This window comes from Copidosoma floridanum, unplaced genomic scaffold (genome assembly GCF_036245765.1).
Source record: "Copidosoma floridanum isolate Cflo_tuat_1 unplaced genomic scaffold, Cflo_Japanese_pri ptg000020l, whole genome shotgun sequence".
Lineage (NCBI taxonomy): Eukaryota > Metazoa > Arthropoda > Insecta > Hymenoptera > Encyrtidae > Copidosoma > Copidosoma floridanum.
In genome coordinates this window covers 14,898,519-14,912,650 of record NW_028321897.1, presented here as the reverse complement: position 1 = coordinate 14,912,650, position 14,132 = coordinate 14,898,519, and the positions used below count along the sequence as shown (strand labels likewise).

The 14,132-nt window shown below is 32.1% G+C and overlaps 1 protein-coding gene across 1 annotated transcript; it reads right to left on the bottom strand.

The window, feature by feature from the left end:
- Positions 1 to 12,044: 12,044 nt before the first annotated feature.
- LOC106640003 (uncharacterized) lies at positions 12,045 to 12,726 on the bottom strand. The gene is made up of 2 exons (XM_089593679.1): positions 12,130 to 12,726; positions 12,045 to 12,074 (listed from the first exon to the last, which is right to left on the bottom strand). The coding sequence occupies exons 1-2, from the start codon at positions 12,724 to 12,726 to the stop codon at positions 12,045 to 12,047; spliced, it is 627 nt and encodes a 208-aa protein (XP_089449805.1).
- Positions 12,727 to 14,132: the final 1,406 nt, after the last annotated feature.

Genomic DNA, 14,132 nt, shown 5'->3' with positions numbered 1-14,132 from the left:
AACCGTGTTTTTCCAGTGGTTGATTATATTCAATTAAATTACTATTAGTTACAAAAGAAAAACTTTAATTTTTTTGTTGATTTCCTTTCTTCCCAAGACCAAAAACTGTATTGTTATAGTATACGGAATGTATATATGCAAAAAAAATTTTTCGCATTTCATCATTTCATTTAGAAACGGAAATACAATGTATGTCAAAAATGTTTTGCTTACTTTAATCTGTTCAGTTATTCGTAAAGGAATTTTTTCTATTAAAAAATAAATTATTTTGTTATATTCTGAAATATTTGAGTTTTATTTATCTTCAAATTTGTCTATTAATTTCAGATTTCACTGCTTTCTAATGCCAAAGATGCTATTAAAAATATCTGTATTGCAATTGAAAAAACCGAATGTATTCTCGATTTATGAGATTTATAATTTTTTAAATACATATTATAATCAATTATTTTTTATCTCGAAAATAAATTTTTCATGATTGTATTATATTCAATTAAATGACTACTAATAACAAAAGAAAAACTTGAATTTTTTTGTTGATTTCATTACTTCCTAAGACCAAAAACCGTATTATTAGTATACAGAATGTATACAAATAATACGGTTTTCGGTCTTAGAAAGTTATAAAATATACGTGAAAAAAACTTTTCTCGCATTTTATCATTCTGTTTAAAAACGAAAAATACAATTTACTTAAAAAATTTTTTTTTGCTGTCTTTAATCTTTTAAGTTTTTTTTGTAAAGAAAGTTTTTTTAATAAAAAATAAATTATGTGATAGTTATTTTGTTATATACTGAAATATTTTAATTTGATTTATTTTCAAACTTGTCTATTAATTTTAGAATTCACTGCTTTCTCATGCCTAAGATAATATTAAAAATTTCTTTATTCAATTTAAAAAAACAGAATTCGTTCTTGCCTCATAGGTGTTATAATTTTTTTCAATAAATATTATAATTAATTACGTTTTATATTTGCAATTAATTTTTTATAATTGGTTATAAATACCTTCAGAGACAATCACCTTAAACTTGCATGACCTTATACTTTTTTTTTAAGGTAGTTTTTTTTATAGATCTGAATTAAAAAAAATTAGATAGGCCAGCTAAAATTATTACTATAATACTGTACACTTACTTTTTAGTAAGATGACAATGACCTCGAACCTTAACATCATTAAAGTTAATGGGTTGGTCACATGTATAACACAAAAAGGCTTCAGGATACTTATTTTTTCCTTTAAGAGTTAAATCAATCATTTTGAGTGGATTTTTCTAGCTTTAGAGCAAGATAATAAAGAGCTCAAACAAATTACCGCAAAGGTGTGGCTTCTTCTTTTTTATTTTGTCTATAGCTTTTATATTCTAATTAACTATCGTCACACAAGCACTTGATCAAATAACAAATACTTAATGCTTTGTGACATTGTTATGCTCGAATACTTTTAACAGGTTCCAATACGTATTTAAAGCCTGCATATACAACAAAAGATACACGGTTCTTGTGTGTAAAGCTTTTAAACTCAAGTATGTGCTTATTATTATTAATGTTAAGTAATTTAATTTTACTCTTGTTTTAATTTTTACAATCAATTTCGTGTGTTTCCAACATTTCCTTGTACTAAAAATAGTGAAGGCAGCGATTACATATATTTGCTGCATGTTCATATCCAGATAATTGCGCACATACTCGACGAAATAAATGTTTTATCCACACGTAATGATACTTGTACTCAATATCATCATTGTCAATTATTTTATTTATAAAATCTTCTTAACTCCCTTGAAATAAATTTTTAGTTCGAACATAAGTTTATCAAGAGCTACGGAGTAAATAAATCAAATTATTGAGACATTTGATTACTTTTATGAAAGTTGTTTTACTTGTATCCCTGTAATCTTCAACTTTCGATTTCAACTATCAAGTGAGCCTGTCTTTAAAACTTACCTCGTTGTATTATTTTCCAAACGATCTTTTTATAAAATGGAGTTGTAAAAGTTTAACTATTCGTCTAAAATGTGTTTTAATCACACGAAAGTATTCAGAAACAAACAATTTGTTAGAAAAATTTTCTTTTTATTTCGCACATTTATTCTATTGCGATATGTAGTTAACAAAGAGGTAGTCGTTAAAGATCTTCTAAAAGATCTAAATAATTCTTATTTAATAAAGTGGGAGAAAGTAGTTAAGAAAAAGGTACGGTAAAAAGAGTTATTGTGTCCTTTCTAGAGCTGCGTATTGGCTTAGACAATTTTAATATTAAGAAAATATGAGTAAGCGTAAGAAAAGGTATGCGCAATGAAAATTCTTCCTCTATACTCTATGTAAAATTTCAACGTCTTACAAAAGCTAGTTGTGCTAAAAAAATATTAGTCTAAGAAATAGTTTCATCGTGATTAAATATTTCAAATGAAAATCTTAGTGCCAATTAAAATGGCACCTACACATTCGATGGAAAAATCTATGAGTGATGCCGTATGGTTGGAAATGGAGGACTTGGCTTCTTTAACAGACGTGATGTTTGAATGAAATTCTGATAAAGATAATCATTTTCCGCTATTACCAAGGCAATAAGTTTTAACCATTGTCTCACCTATATCACTAACGTATTCATTAATGGCGAAGTTTGACGTGATACCTAATAAAATAGAAAGGCAAGCAATTGCGTAACCACTATCAAATACAGCTATCTTTTTTGCTGAGCACTTATTTTTATAAAAATTCAAACCATTAGTTTAAAATAGTAATTTTTTAATATTCTTAGAATCTGAGAGTAATTTTTTTACTCTTTCTCTACAACCACATGTCTCTATCGTTGCCGTTGTAGATTAATTGCCACAATGTTTGGCTTCATCGCACTCGAGAGAGTTTAAGACACTCACTGCAGTGAAAGCCAATTCTCTTGGAGCAGTGTAAGCAGTCGATCCATCGAAAATGGCTAGCTTTTTGAATAAGTATTTGTTAAAATAAAAGAAAAATTGAAACTCAAATACTTGTGAAAATTCTTATTCATCATACCTCTTAGCTTTTTAAAAAGATTTTGTCCCTTGCTTTCTATGGTCTGTACGTACTGGTGAAACAAAGAGGCAAGTACAATTACCATCACCGTTGCTAGTTGATGAGATGACTTGTCACTAACGATAACTGGAGCTTTTTTCGGTAAAAACTCTTTAAAAAATTTTAATGGATTAGGAGTTTTTTCAACTTCTAACCAAAGTAAAAATTATCTTTCAGAGGATGCGTTCACCATTTCTTCGCCACATCCTTCTTGCATTCTAAAATCGGGGACACTGGCACCAGCAACATCTCTAACTTTCCAACATACGTAAGAGTTTGAGGCAATCAGAACGGTTGAATGGGGCTCACCAATTGACTTGTCAGTAGCGTCGTCGATGGGAGGAGTTATCGATGTATCGATTCCTGCTGTTAAATCCACAACATCCCCTATTCCAACCTGCTCAATATCGCCCTCTGCCCTCTCAATACCTGTTGTGAATCTTACAACAACACCTGCTCCAAGCAGCTCAACATCGTCCACTGTCCCCTTAATACCTGTTATAAATCTTATAACGACACCTGCAGCGCAAAATCTCGACATTCAAGTTGTTCGCAAAAAATCAGTGCTAAAAATTTCTTCTATAAAATTTTTGCAGCTTGAGCTTTAAATACTTATTCATTACATTATCATTTACACTTACATTTCAACTTATAATTCCACACCTGTAACATTCAATAAGGATTTTCAGTTAAAACTTTTAATCTTTAGAATTGATATTCCACATTAGCAAATTTTAAAATTTAGTGCACTCACAGTGGTATGAGCGACACACGTTAGTACCCGAATAATCAGGTCTCTATGGCAGCAAAGGGAGGGATGTGCTACAACTGCCAGATGGTTAAACAAATTATTAATGCTGGATATTAAGGTTTGCGAGAAAGTTCTTTCGGTTGTAACCCACTTTTTTTACTTACTACTGCCAATTAACTCAACTTCAAAATTCTCACAAACCCAAAATGAACATTCACAGGTATGATAAAGGATACAAATGTAGATAATAAGCTTAATTTAGCTGACTTTGTAGTAACACGTATCTGTAATTAAATTATAAAAATGTGAGTCATTAAAAATGACTGTATTATATTGAGAAAGGTAGGCGAAAGATAGGAATAACAATTACGAAAGTTAGTAGATAAGCTGCATTTATTATTTACGTCACAAAGAACTCTGAGTAACTTAAAATAAGTAAAAACAATGGATAGTTACTATTAGTTTATCAACAGTTAATTCATATCCAATAGAAATAATAATTTTTTTAATAAACAAAAATACGTTAATGATAGAAAATTTAACGTTAACTGCGGTGGTAATAGTAATTGATAACTTTAAGGGTGGAACAGTTATTTAAAATAATTTAAACATTTGAATCACTAATAACAATAAGAATTCGCTTTTAATTATTTGTGAAACAATTCTTCTAATTAAAGCTCAGTTCTTATGTGCAAAGTAAAGAAATAGATTATAGCTGAAATACAACCAGAGTTATTAATTTTTGAATGGTATTCTATTAGTCAAAAGTTATAAACTTTATTATTTACAATCACTTCTTTTTTCCCTAGAATTAAATTGAAAAAAAAACATAGTAAAAACTTATCTATTTTTACAATAAAAAATACGTAAAACAAAGTTTTAGTCAAATCAAAGATGTCAAGGTCAGAAAGGAGCTAAGTTTGTTAAAGAAAGTGCCATATACTCATGCCTAGCTGTACCTCATAGCAGAAGGCTCCTACTAAGATCTTTTATCACTACTAAAACTTATGCAAGCATGATAATATAGTAGTATCCCTTAAAAATAGTTTTTTAGAAACCTTAAATGTTAGGTAAGTTTAATGTATCGATTTCATATTCCGTAAGACATTTCTGAACCTTTTTACACTGGCAATGAATAGTATTCTTCCTGATGAATCAGTAGCCTTAAAAAGTTCTGAAATCAAGATATAAAAACTGTCAAGTTTTTTTTTTGCGCAGCATACATTTTGTATGACATTCGTAGTATAATACTGTTTAGATTCGTACTCTAACAAAATCAAACTAATATTGACTTTTGACTGGTATTTCATGGAAACCTCACATCAAATGCATTTATGCCTTGCTATGTAGAAGGTATATAAAAATGTTAGAGCAAAAGGCAACATTATGTAGTCTGATTTTGTTAAAGTATGAGTACTAAACATTATTATACTATGAATATCATACGAAATATATGCTGCGCATACAAAATTTTTACGAGTTATTAATTGATTTCGAATTTTAGCTTTGATTCTGAAATAAATGTGCTCACATTTGAGGCACACAAAATTCAGGGTTAGGATAAATAGAGTGTTGAAGTATTCTTGGTATTTACATTTTTATTCGTTTTCAAATTATCCCACGGTAGGTGTCCTACCTTTACAACACCTGGTCATGTCAGTCGTTGTTTGAATGGCTGGGTACATTTTACATGCTTGTAAGTGCGCACATATACATTTGACCTCGATTTGCCATATATATCTCATTATTTGTATTATTAAGCATTTAGGGGACGTTTTTACTATGAGAGAGTCATATCCACCACTTTCCTTTTCTGAGGCATCGTTGCGTCTTCCTATAAACTGCATATCTGCATACCATGGTAAAATTCTATTTACCAGTAGCCTATTTATATGATATCCTAGTGATTAGTTCATATTAAAAACTCCACCTAGTAACTCGAAAAGAAGTGATGGAACGGAGTCTCGAACCCGAGCTTTCCAGGTGGGAAGCAAGCGCTCTACCATCTTAGCCACTGGGAGCTCCCAACACTGCATGCTATCATCTACTGTGAATTTGTGAAATTAGAAAGTACCTATAGCTAATATCACACTGTTGGCAGCTCTGCTTGATTTTAAGAGCACGCCTATTCCAACTATGCAGAGAAAAAATCTGGCTTGCAGCTAACTTAACGATAAGACCATTTCTCAGATACTGAGGCTAAAAAAATCTTGTTTTGATCATTTCGAGATACATATGTCTCGTCTTCGTTGTTCTAACGACTTTTTGACCTTTTTTTTTGGTAAAGCTGTGGACTAGGATTGAAGAAGAGACTTAATTAAACCAAAATACATCAAGCATACTAGCAAAAATACTTATTTTTTAGTATTTGAAAATTCGAGTATGCCAATCTGAAGTAAATAGTAGCGTGGTCGCTAAAGCTTCGTCTGCTTTCTCAAACTTACCTCGTTGTGCTCCCACGCGACTTGATAAGTTAGACAAAGACTAAAGAGTCAAAGAGTCGAAAGAGTAGATGCTCAGTTAGTTGCCATACACTGTCATACCTGTTAATTTGTAAGATTTTTTTACACTTTGTTATCGGAGGGCTTGACTGTTGGGAAGGCTGAGCCCCAAAACTAAGTCTCTTCTGGCTAGGTAGCCAGAAAATTCGTTCCAACGTTGGACTTGTGTTGGTCTTGAGAAGGACTGAGTGGGGGATGTAGCTGTTTCAATGATACAGCGTTCTTAAACTGCGCATGCGGCTCGTGCTGCGCCCTCGCGGCACGGCAAACTCCTCCAGGATCCTTATTTTCTTTGGAGGGCACAGCGGTAATTTCCACTTGGTTTTGTTTAGTCGTCCAGGGTCTCGTAGCTCGACGAGAATCGGTCTCAAGGGCTTTGGGAGGCGCGGCGGTGTTTTGGCAAGTGGTACTCGAGCAGTCAGAACGAGTGTCCTTGGCCGAGTCGGCTTGCGTATGCAGGCCGGACAGCCCATATCTGACTGTACCGGTGAGTCGCCCTCAATATCGTCCTTGAAGCCGTCGAAAAGGTCGGTCTCTGGGCTAAGAGCGGTGTCTGGTTCCGGTGGCATGAACCGTTCTATGATTGCCGGGAGGACTGCATCGACCGTTACCTGTTCGAGTAATGGAAACTGAGGGGTGTCGGGTGGAAGCTCGCTGATGCTCGGAGCAGCTCGGAATATGACGCTTCGGATGACTGGGTGAGGTGGTGAAGCTGCGTCAGGCGTTGCAATGAACCTCTCAGCAGCCGTTCGTTGCGATGACCCTCCGTGTCTTCGGCGGTTCCATTTCAGGCGTTGCCTCTCGTTACGTCACCGAGGACGGCGTACTGGCTGCGGCCCTAATAAGCGAAATAAGCGGAGTGACGTTGGTGCACCGTACCTCGCCAGGTTGAACTCTGCGGGACTCTGATCGTCTGAGTTGCGACGTCCTAGGAGCTTAGCTCGACCAGCGTAACCATCCGTTTGGGGGCGTAGGACTAAATGCCAAGTGAGAGAAGCGTTTGGACAAATGAGAGCCGAGCACAGTTCTCGAAGAGAGTCCTCTGAAGATAGGCCTTGCCTGCCCAACCTGTGGCCCTTGCTACAAGTAGTTGCCTAGAAGTGACCAGGTGAATGAAAGGGAAACAGCGTGATTTTCGATTGAACTCAAGACTTTATTTGTAAAGGTTCCTGTCAGCAGCGGTTAAGGGGGCACCTGGCCAGGCGACTGCCTGGTAGGGCGTTGATCTGATGAGAGCTGGGTCTCCTCTGTCTCGTGAGGGCCGCAAGCCTCCTTCTTATCTTGTTCGGGGAGCTGTTTTTGCTCCATGATTCGCGCCAAAATGTGTGGAGTGAGAAAAAAGAAGTCACGCGCAAATGTTTGGCTATTTCCTGGGAACAACTTGACATTGAGTACTGACTGAATTGTCTAGCTTTTTAAGAAGCTGTCCAACAATAGAATTTCTAACAAATAAGAGTGGTTGCGTTATGTGGGAGTAAAAAGTGATAATAAATGTCAGTTGGCTAGGTGGGAATCTAAAAAAATGATTTGAATTTAGTTTTAGATACTGTCGTACGTGTCTGACTACACTCTTACTGCTTATTTTTATTAAAAGTAAGAGTTAAAGTTATTTTATTCTAATAAAAAGCTTAAACGCATCGTATAGTCTATGACAATGTTCTTTTCAAGTTATTTAAATACGTCTAGAAACCTTTTAAGTATTAACAGGAATACAACAAAAAGTACAAATAGTTAAAAATAAATGAATTGATAAACAAAAATAAAGAACATAACATGTTGAAAAATATACTGCAGAGTATAGCCATAGAAAGACGTGCTGCCAGGTACACTAGTTCCTTAGAGAGTACAAAATTATCTGCCTTCATAAAGTCCTCCTATTATTTCAAAACAGCTGATAATATTTCTAACGTCTTTATTACATCTGTCACATATACTCACACTGACATTTTTTAGTCGCGTTTATAATAACAATTACTTAATATCCTTTAATCTTAGAAAAAAACATACTGTGGTACCACTTTATATTAAAAGGGGTAGTAGTATTCATCAGGAAATGTAGTTTAATTCAAAAAGTCACCTCATTTACGAATACAAAAGTTTAAATAGTTGTACATATCTAATATCATATTAAAACCACGGATAGTAATTTCACATAAAGTGAATTTTTGTTCAATGCGTCAGAACAAAAGTACCTTTTATCAGCGCAACTTGGGGAAAATATTTGCATCGTTTCACATCACATGAACACCGTTTAGTACATATATTTATACACATTATGTTATAGCAAACATGGGAGTACTAAGAATGTGTGAATCGCGTGTAACAGAAGTGGTACATATATTTATACGTATATGATGTACGTGCGTGTTTAAATAATTAATAATACTTACATTCTCAGTATTAAAAAATTAGACTTTTCAAAACCTGTTAAAATTAGGTGAACTCTTATTCTTTCAGTTTCTGTTATACCGCGTTTAATAACGTTTAAGTCAGAGCGTCCGCTTCTTCTGAGGGTTCCGAGATCCATACCTAATTTTTTGGTCCTGGTATTAAACTAGTTATAAACAAAAAATTTTTTGTTGTTATAATTGATGGAGTACTAATTTAAACGGGAACAAGAATCGTTACGAACAAAAAGCTTAGTAGTTCTCAGTCATGTTATATGGTATATGCATAGTGTATTAAAAAAATGGAACAAAGAGAAAGTTTTCTTGAGAATACAGAGTTTGACCAGCAATGATTAGTGCTTTGATAATAAAACAAAAAGTCCTTATACTTATCGTAGCATTGATTATAATCAAGCATAGTTTTCTATGCAGTAAGTATAGGAACGAATTAAGTATACAAGTATTAACGTGGAAACAAAGTATTCTTACTGAAGTACTACATCTTGGTTTGGTATTAAGCAAAAATTTTTATTACTTAGTAAGCTTTTTAACGAGGGGTGATTTCACTTCATTACGTACGTATCTTAGTACTCAAAACAAAGAGAAAAACGTCAAAGTACGTAAGCACTAGCATGCTATTAAGTGACCATGTAATACAGAGAGCTATGGTAAAAGTTGCATCCACTGCTTATTAAAGAAAAACTTTATTCTTTTTTTCTTTATTTCTATTGCCTCTTGGTGGCTTTGTTGATGAGTTAAAAAATGAGATAAAGTTGGCACCGATTGACAAATTTTTTAGCGTGTACTGTAGATTTTCAGAAGCGTTTATTACGACAAACATCAAGCTTGCTATAAAAAACAAAGAAATCAAGATATTTTTTTTTACTTCAATTATTCCTAGTTGTAATACTGATAAAAAGTTTTTTTTAATTTCAAATTTTGCCTCTAAAATCGTATCTCGCAATATTCCAGGATTGCAGATAACAAAACCACGATCTTATTCCAACAGTTTTTAACTTTTTTTATGATGTACGCCAAAATTTTGGTTTTAACTTTCTTCAGTTATTGAGAATATCTGAATAACGGGTGAAATTTAATTGTTTGTCAAAATTAATTTTTTTTCGAAACAACTAAGTCCACAATATAAATTTACATTTTTCAAGCATAATTAAAATTATTTGTATTCAGAATTGTTTTCAAGCATTGCTAATTTATTATTGGTAAGTCTTCTTTTACTTTGACTTATATATTGTTCAATTGTTGTAGCCAGTCAGACCACTTCATCCTTTATTCTATCAGTACTTGGAGGTGGCTTGTGTTAAGTGCACTTAGATTTACAACAAATTAAACATACTTATTAGCAGTATAGTTTATTATTTTCACCTTTCTTTACGCAAAAATAACAGTATGGACTGCAAAAAATAGTTTTCAGATAAAAACGATATTTTAAAACAAGACAAAAACCACTTTGAAGTGGAACATTACAGCTTAAAAATAAATCAGTTATCAACAATTTCATAGTAGAATACTATTTTTCATTTGTAGTTAACATTAAAAATTTTGTAATTGAACTTAAGATTATAATTCACTGATCCTAAAAACTCTTGAAAGAGGATTACCAAGGTAAAATTTTGAATTTTAAAAATTTTCCCTACTGTGTTACCTCCACAGTTAGTATCTAAAGCTAGGTAATCATAGTGCGCTGCTAGTTCTAGTTAAACTGAGTAAGTTAAATCATTAACTATATTATATCAGTATCAATAAATAACATACCGTTTACATTTGATATGCTCCTATGGCCAATTTCATACAAGAAACCTGCTCACATAACACACGTGTTATGAAGTTAATGTAACCTATCAATTACAGAAGGTTTTATAATACAGTGGGTAAGGCTCACTGCAACCAGATTTATTTTATTTGTGTTTTTACTGCAACAGTATAGTATCAAGTGTTGTATGGTTGATGCAGTTTAAAATTCAGTGAAAACTCATACACACGCGCACACACACAAACTCGCGCGAGCGCACGCATATACAGAGAGAGATCGAGACAATAAAGTGTGCAAAGACATTTTTACTATTATATTTGCTTAAGTGTATGAAGATATTCTCAGTGCTTATCAACTTAAAAGTAGGGATATTCAGTGACAATTTACTTTTTATGCCTCTAATGTTATTACTCACTTCAAGTTCATTAAATATTATTGTATAGGATAATTTTTAAGACTGTTCGTAATTTTTAATATTTTGTTTAGAAGCTCAGTGTAAACATTGTTTAGAAAATGAAGACCTTTCTTGGTATTATTAATATACCAGTTGTAATGAAAGCTTATGATTGTTCTATTCAGTTTCTTATTCATTTGTACTGCATGCTTATACCCACCTGATCTGGTACCTCAAAAGTGCACTAACATCAGCACTTACTAATCAAACTTAGTAATATAGAACTCATAGTTTGTCATTAGTTGAAATAATTGTGATGCGTATCTCCACACGTGGGTTTAGTTGACTCCTCTTTATCATTAATATGATGTGATATTTACTTACGAAACTTCAAAATAAAAATAAACTTACTGTTAGAAAGGCATGTTTTTTTTGTATTTAAAAAAAAAATTTTGTTCAGAAAGGGAGTACGTAAAAATTTTAGCAATTATGCAATTTTCTTTAAAAAAAAGACACTCTTCACGTTCAGAATTTTTAATGTCTTCATTAAAACTAACAGTTTCTAAAAAATTTAGTAGAGTATCGGGTTTACAAAGCTTGAAACTTGAGTATTCTTTTTTCGTTCTCAGTTGAAAGACATAATAATAGTTAGCCTTGCAATGTTTGTATTGCTGCACATAAATCTATGGACATAGAGCTAATTCCAATTGCTGCATTTAGAAAAAAATCTCTTATTTTTAGAGTATTCACGTATGTACATAATAATATGCTAGTGGCCTTCTTCTACTTTGTCTTGCTCACACACTTAGTAACAAAAAATCCACGATCAAGTAAGTGCATTACAATTATATTTATAAGGTGGCTCAGTTAAATGTATGAAAGATAAATGTAAACAATAGCGTCTAAGTTTTTACTATGTTTTCAGTATTGAACTTAATGTCTGTTGTGAAAATTTTTATGTCCACCAAACTGAATGACTGCTTCAAAAAGTATTAAAAAATATAAGTTACATATTAGTTGTCTCATTACCTAAACAACCTTGCTTACCACTGTAAGAATTGTTTAAGTTTAACGTTTTTTTTATCTTTAAGCTCGAAGCATGATTTTGATACTTTATCCGTGAGGTATCATACAATTTATGCTCTATATCTTCCTCACTTATTTCTAGTAACACTTTATTGTTTAACTGCCTTGAAAACCCATTATTTCTATCTAAAATATCCGAACATGTTGTTACAGAATTTTTGCTATGTAATGAAATATCAACATTATTTTGTGTCAACAGTTCAGCAGGTTTGTAGAAGCTTTTGGTGATTTTTATATGATTAGCATGCCTTGTCGTCAATCCGCCAGTCTCAGAGTCTCTTTCAAGACGATGTCCTGACTTTGATCTCGTTAGTTGACGTTGGACATAATGCTCAAGCTCATCCTCTTCCTTTTTTGCTATTATCGTATTAAGAAGGATCAAAAAAGAGCCAACAATTATTAAAAAAAGACCGATTGCAATAAGCTCGTTCCACCACTCTCTTACTGTTTTTTTTTCTACTGACATTAGCTCATTGGGTAAAATTCCACTTAGTAGTAAAAATATGCCTGAGACGAAAAAAACAACGCCAATGTGTAACATTCCTATTGAAGTGACAACTTTTGAATCTACTATTCCTGGTGTAGTACGATTATAAATATTACTTTTTCGTTGAAAACGCATATTTTGATCAAGAGAATAAGAAGAAGCTTTTGGTGACGTTAATCCACTTTCACCAGACTGACTACTATAACGACGCTCTCTTGCACGGCGTTGCTCATCTCGACGTTTTCTTTGTCGTTTGATGGCTAATGCTGAATGTAATCCAACCGCGTGCATTCTGTAACACCGAAAAACACTTCTAATTATTCTATTTATTCGAAAATATACTTTTAAAATCTGTTTAAAAAAATTAATAATGTAGAAATATAATGAACTGTTATTACTTGGGACGAATTTAAATAACTTAATTGCATTTTTTATCCATAATATTTACCGGGACAAAAGTTACTTTAATATTTTCTTACTCATGGTGAGGAATTTTTACAATAATCAATTTGTCAATACTATCATAATAATACCTAATACCTATGTTAAATTTTTAAAGCCTTCTATAATATTTATTTATACGACGATACGAATTTCTAGTAATAGTGCATGTGCGAATCACGGATTATTGTCAACGTTTTTGTTACGGCTGTATCCGTGTGTATTCTTTATTGAGATGTACAATCATTTCTTTGGCTTTCTCAGGGGTGTTAACTTTTGCGATATTTCTATTTTATGAATTTCAAAACCATTATTAATAAAAAATGTATTCCTTTAACAAGTCACCAGATAGAAGTGTGAATATTAATTATGTAAATGTACAGTCATGTGCAATAGAAAAAAAAAAAAATAACTTTTACCGACATAGGAGTAAGAACAAGAGAAGAAATTTTCAAATGAGAAACCGTAAATTAATCCAATAAATCAGGATAAAACATTTTTTCTAGATACACAAACAAAAAAAAGATAGATTTCTTACTACTTATTAAATAAAAATTTTGAAAAATTGTCTGCATTTTTTAGACAGTGCATCAAATAATCTTTGTTTACTGAACAATGTTATAAACTGATTGCAATATACCAAAAAAAATATGCATGTACAATAGTTATTTGAGAAAGTCTTAGATCCAACACTAAACAATTAAAATTTCTTATAGCTTGAACTAAAATCTATTGCTTTATAAACTTAAAACCTAACTTTAGTTAATAAGTGGTATTTTGTGCTCTGGCACAAAATTCTCAGAATTTTTAGATCAGTAAAAACTCAATGATATGCAAATGAGGTACTTGTTATTATATAAATCTAAAGTAAATGTTTTGAATTGAGTTTTAAATTAGAGTGCCTGATGATAATTAGAAAATTTTGTCTGTGTTAAATTTTCAAAAGAGTCGTTTGGAAAATAAAAGTTTACAGAATTGCTGTACATACTACTGAGGAGAAAATTCCAGCAAAATACCATTTTAATGTTTGTTTGCGTTTTCCTTCAAAGACTAATTTTTAACGTAATGGATGACTTTATTTAAAATGTAATGGTATATTATACTTCCACTAAACAAAAAATGTCTGCCATACAAATGAGCACATATACTTATAACTGCGATGATCCACCATGTAAACATATAAAATCACTACTTAAAATAACTTGTCACTACAAAACACGATAATATTATTTTTGTCACAAACTTTAAAAATCATT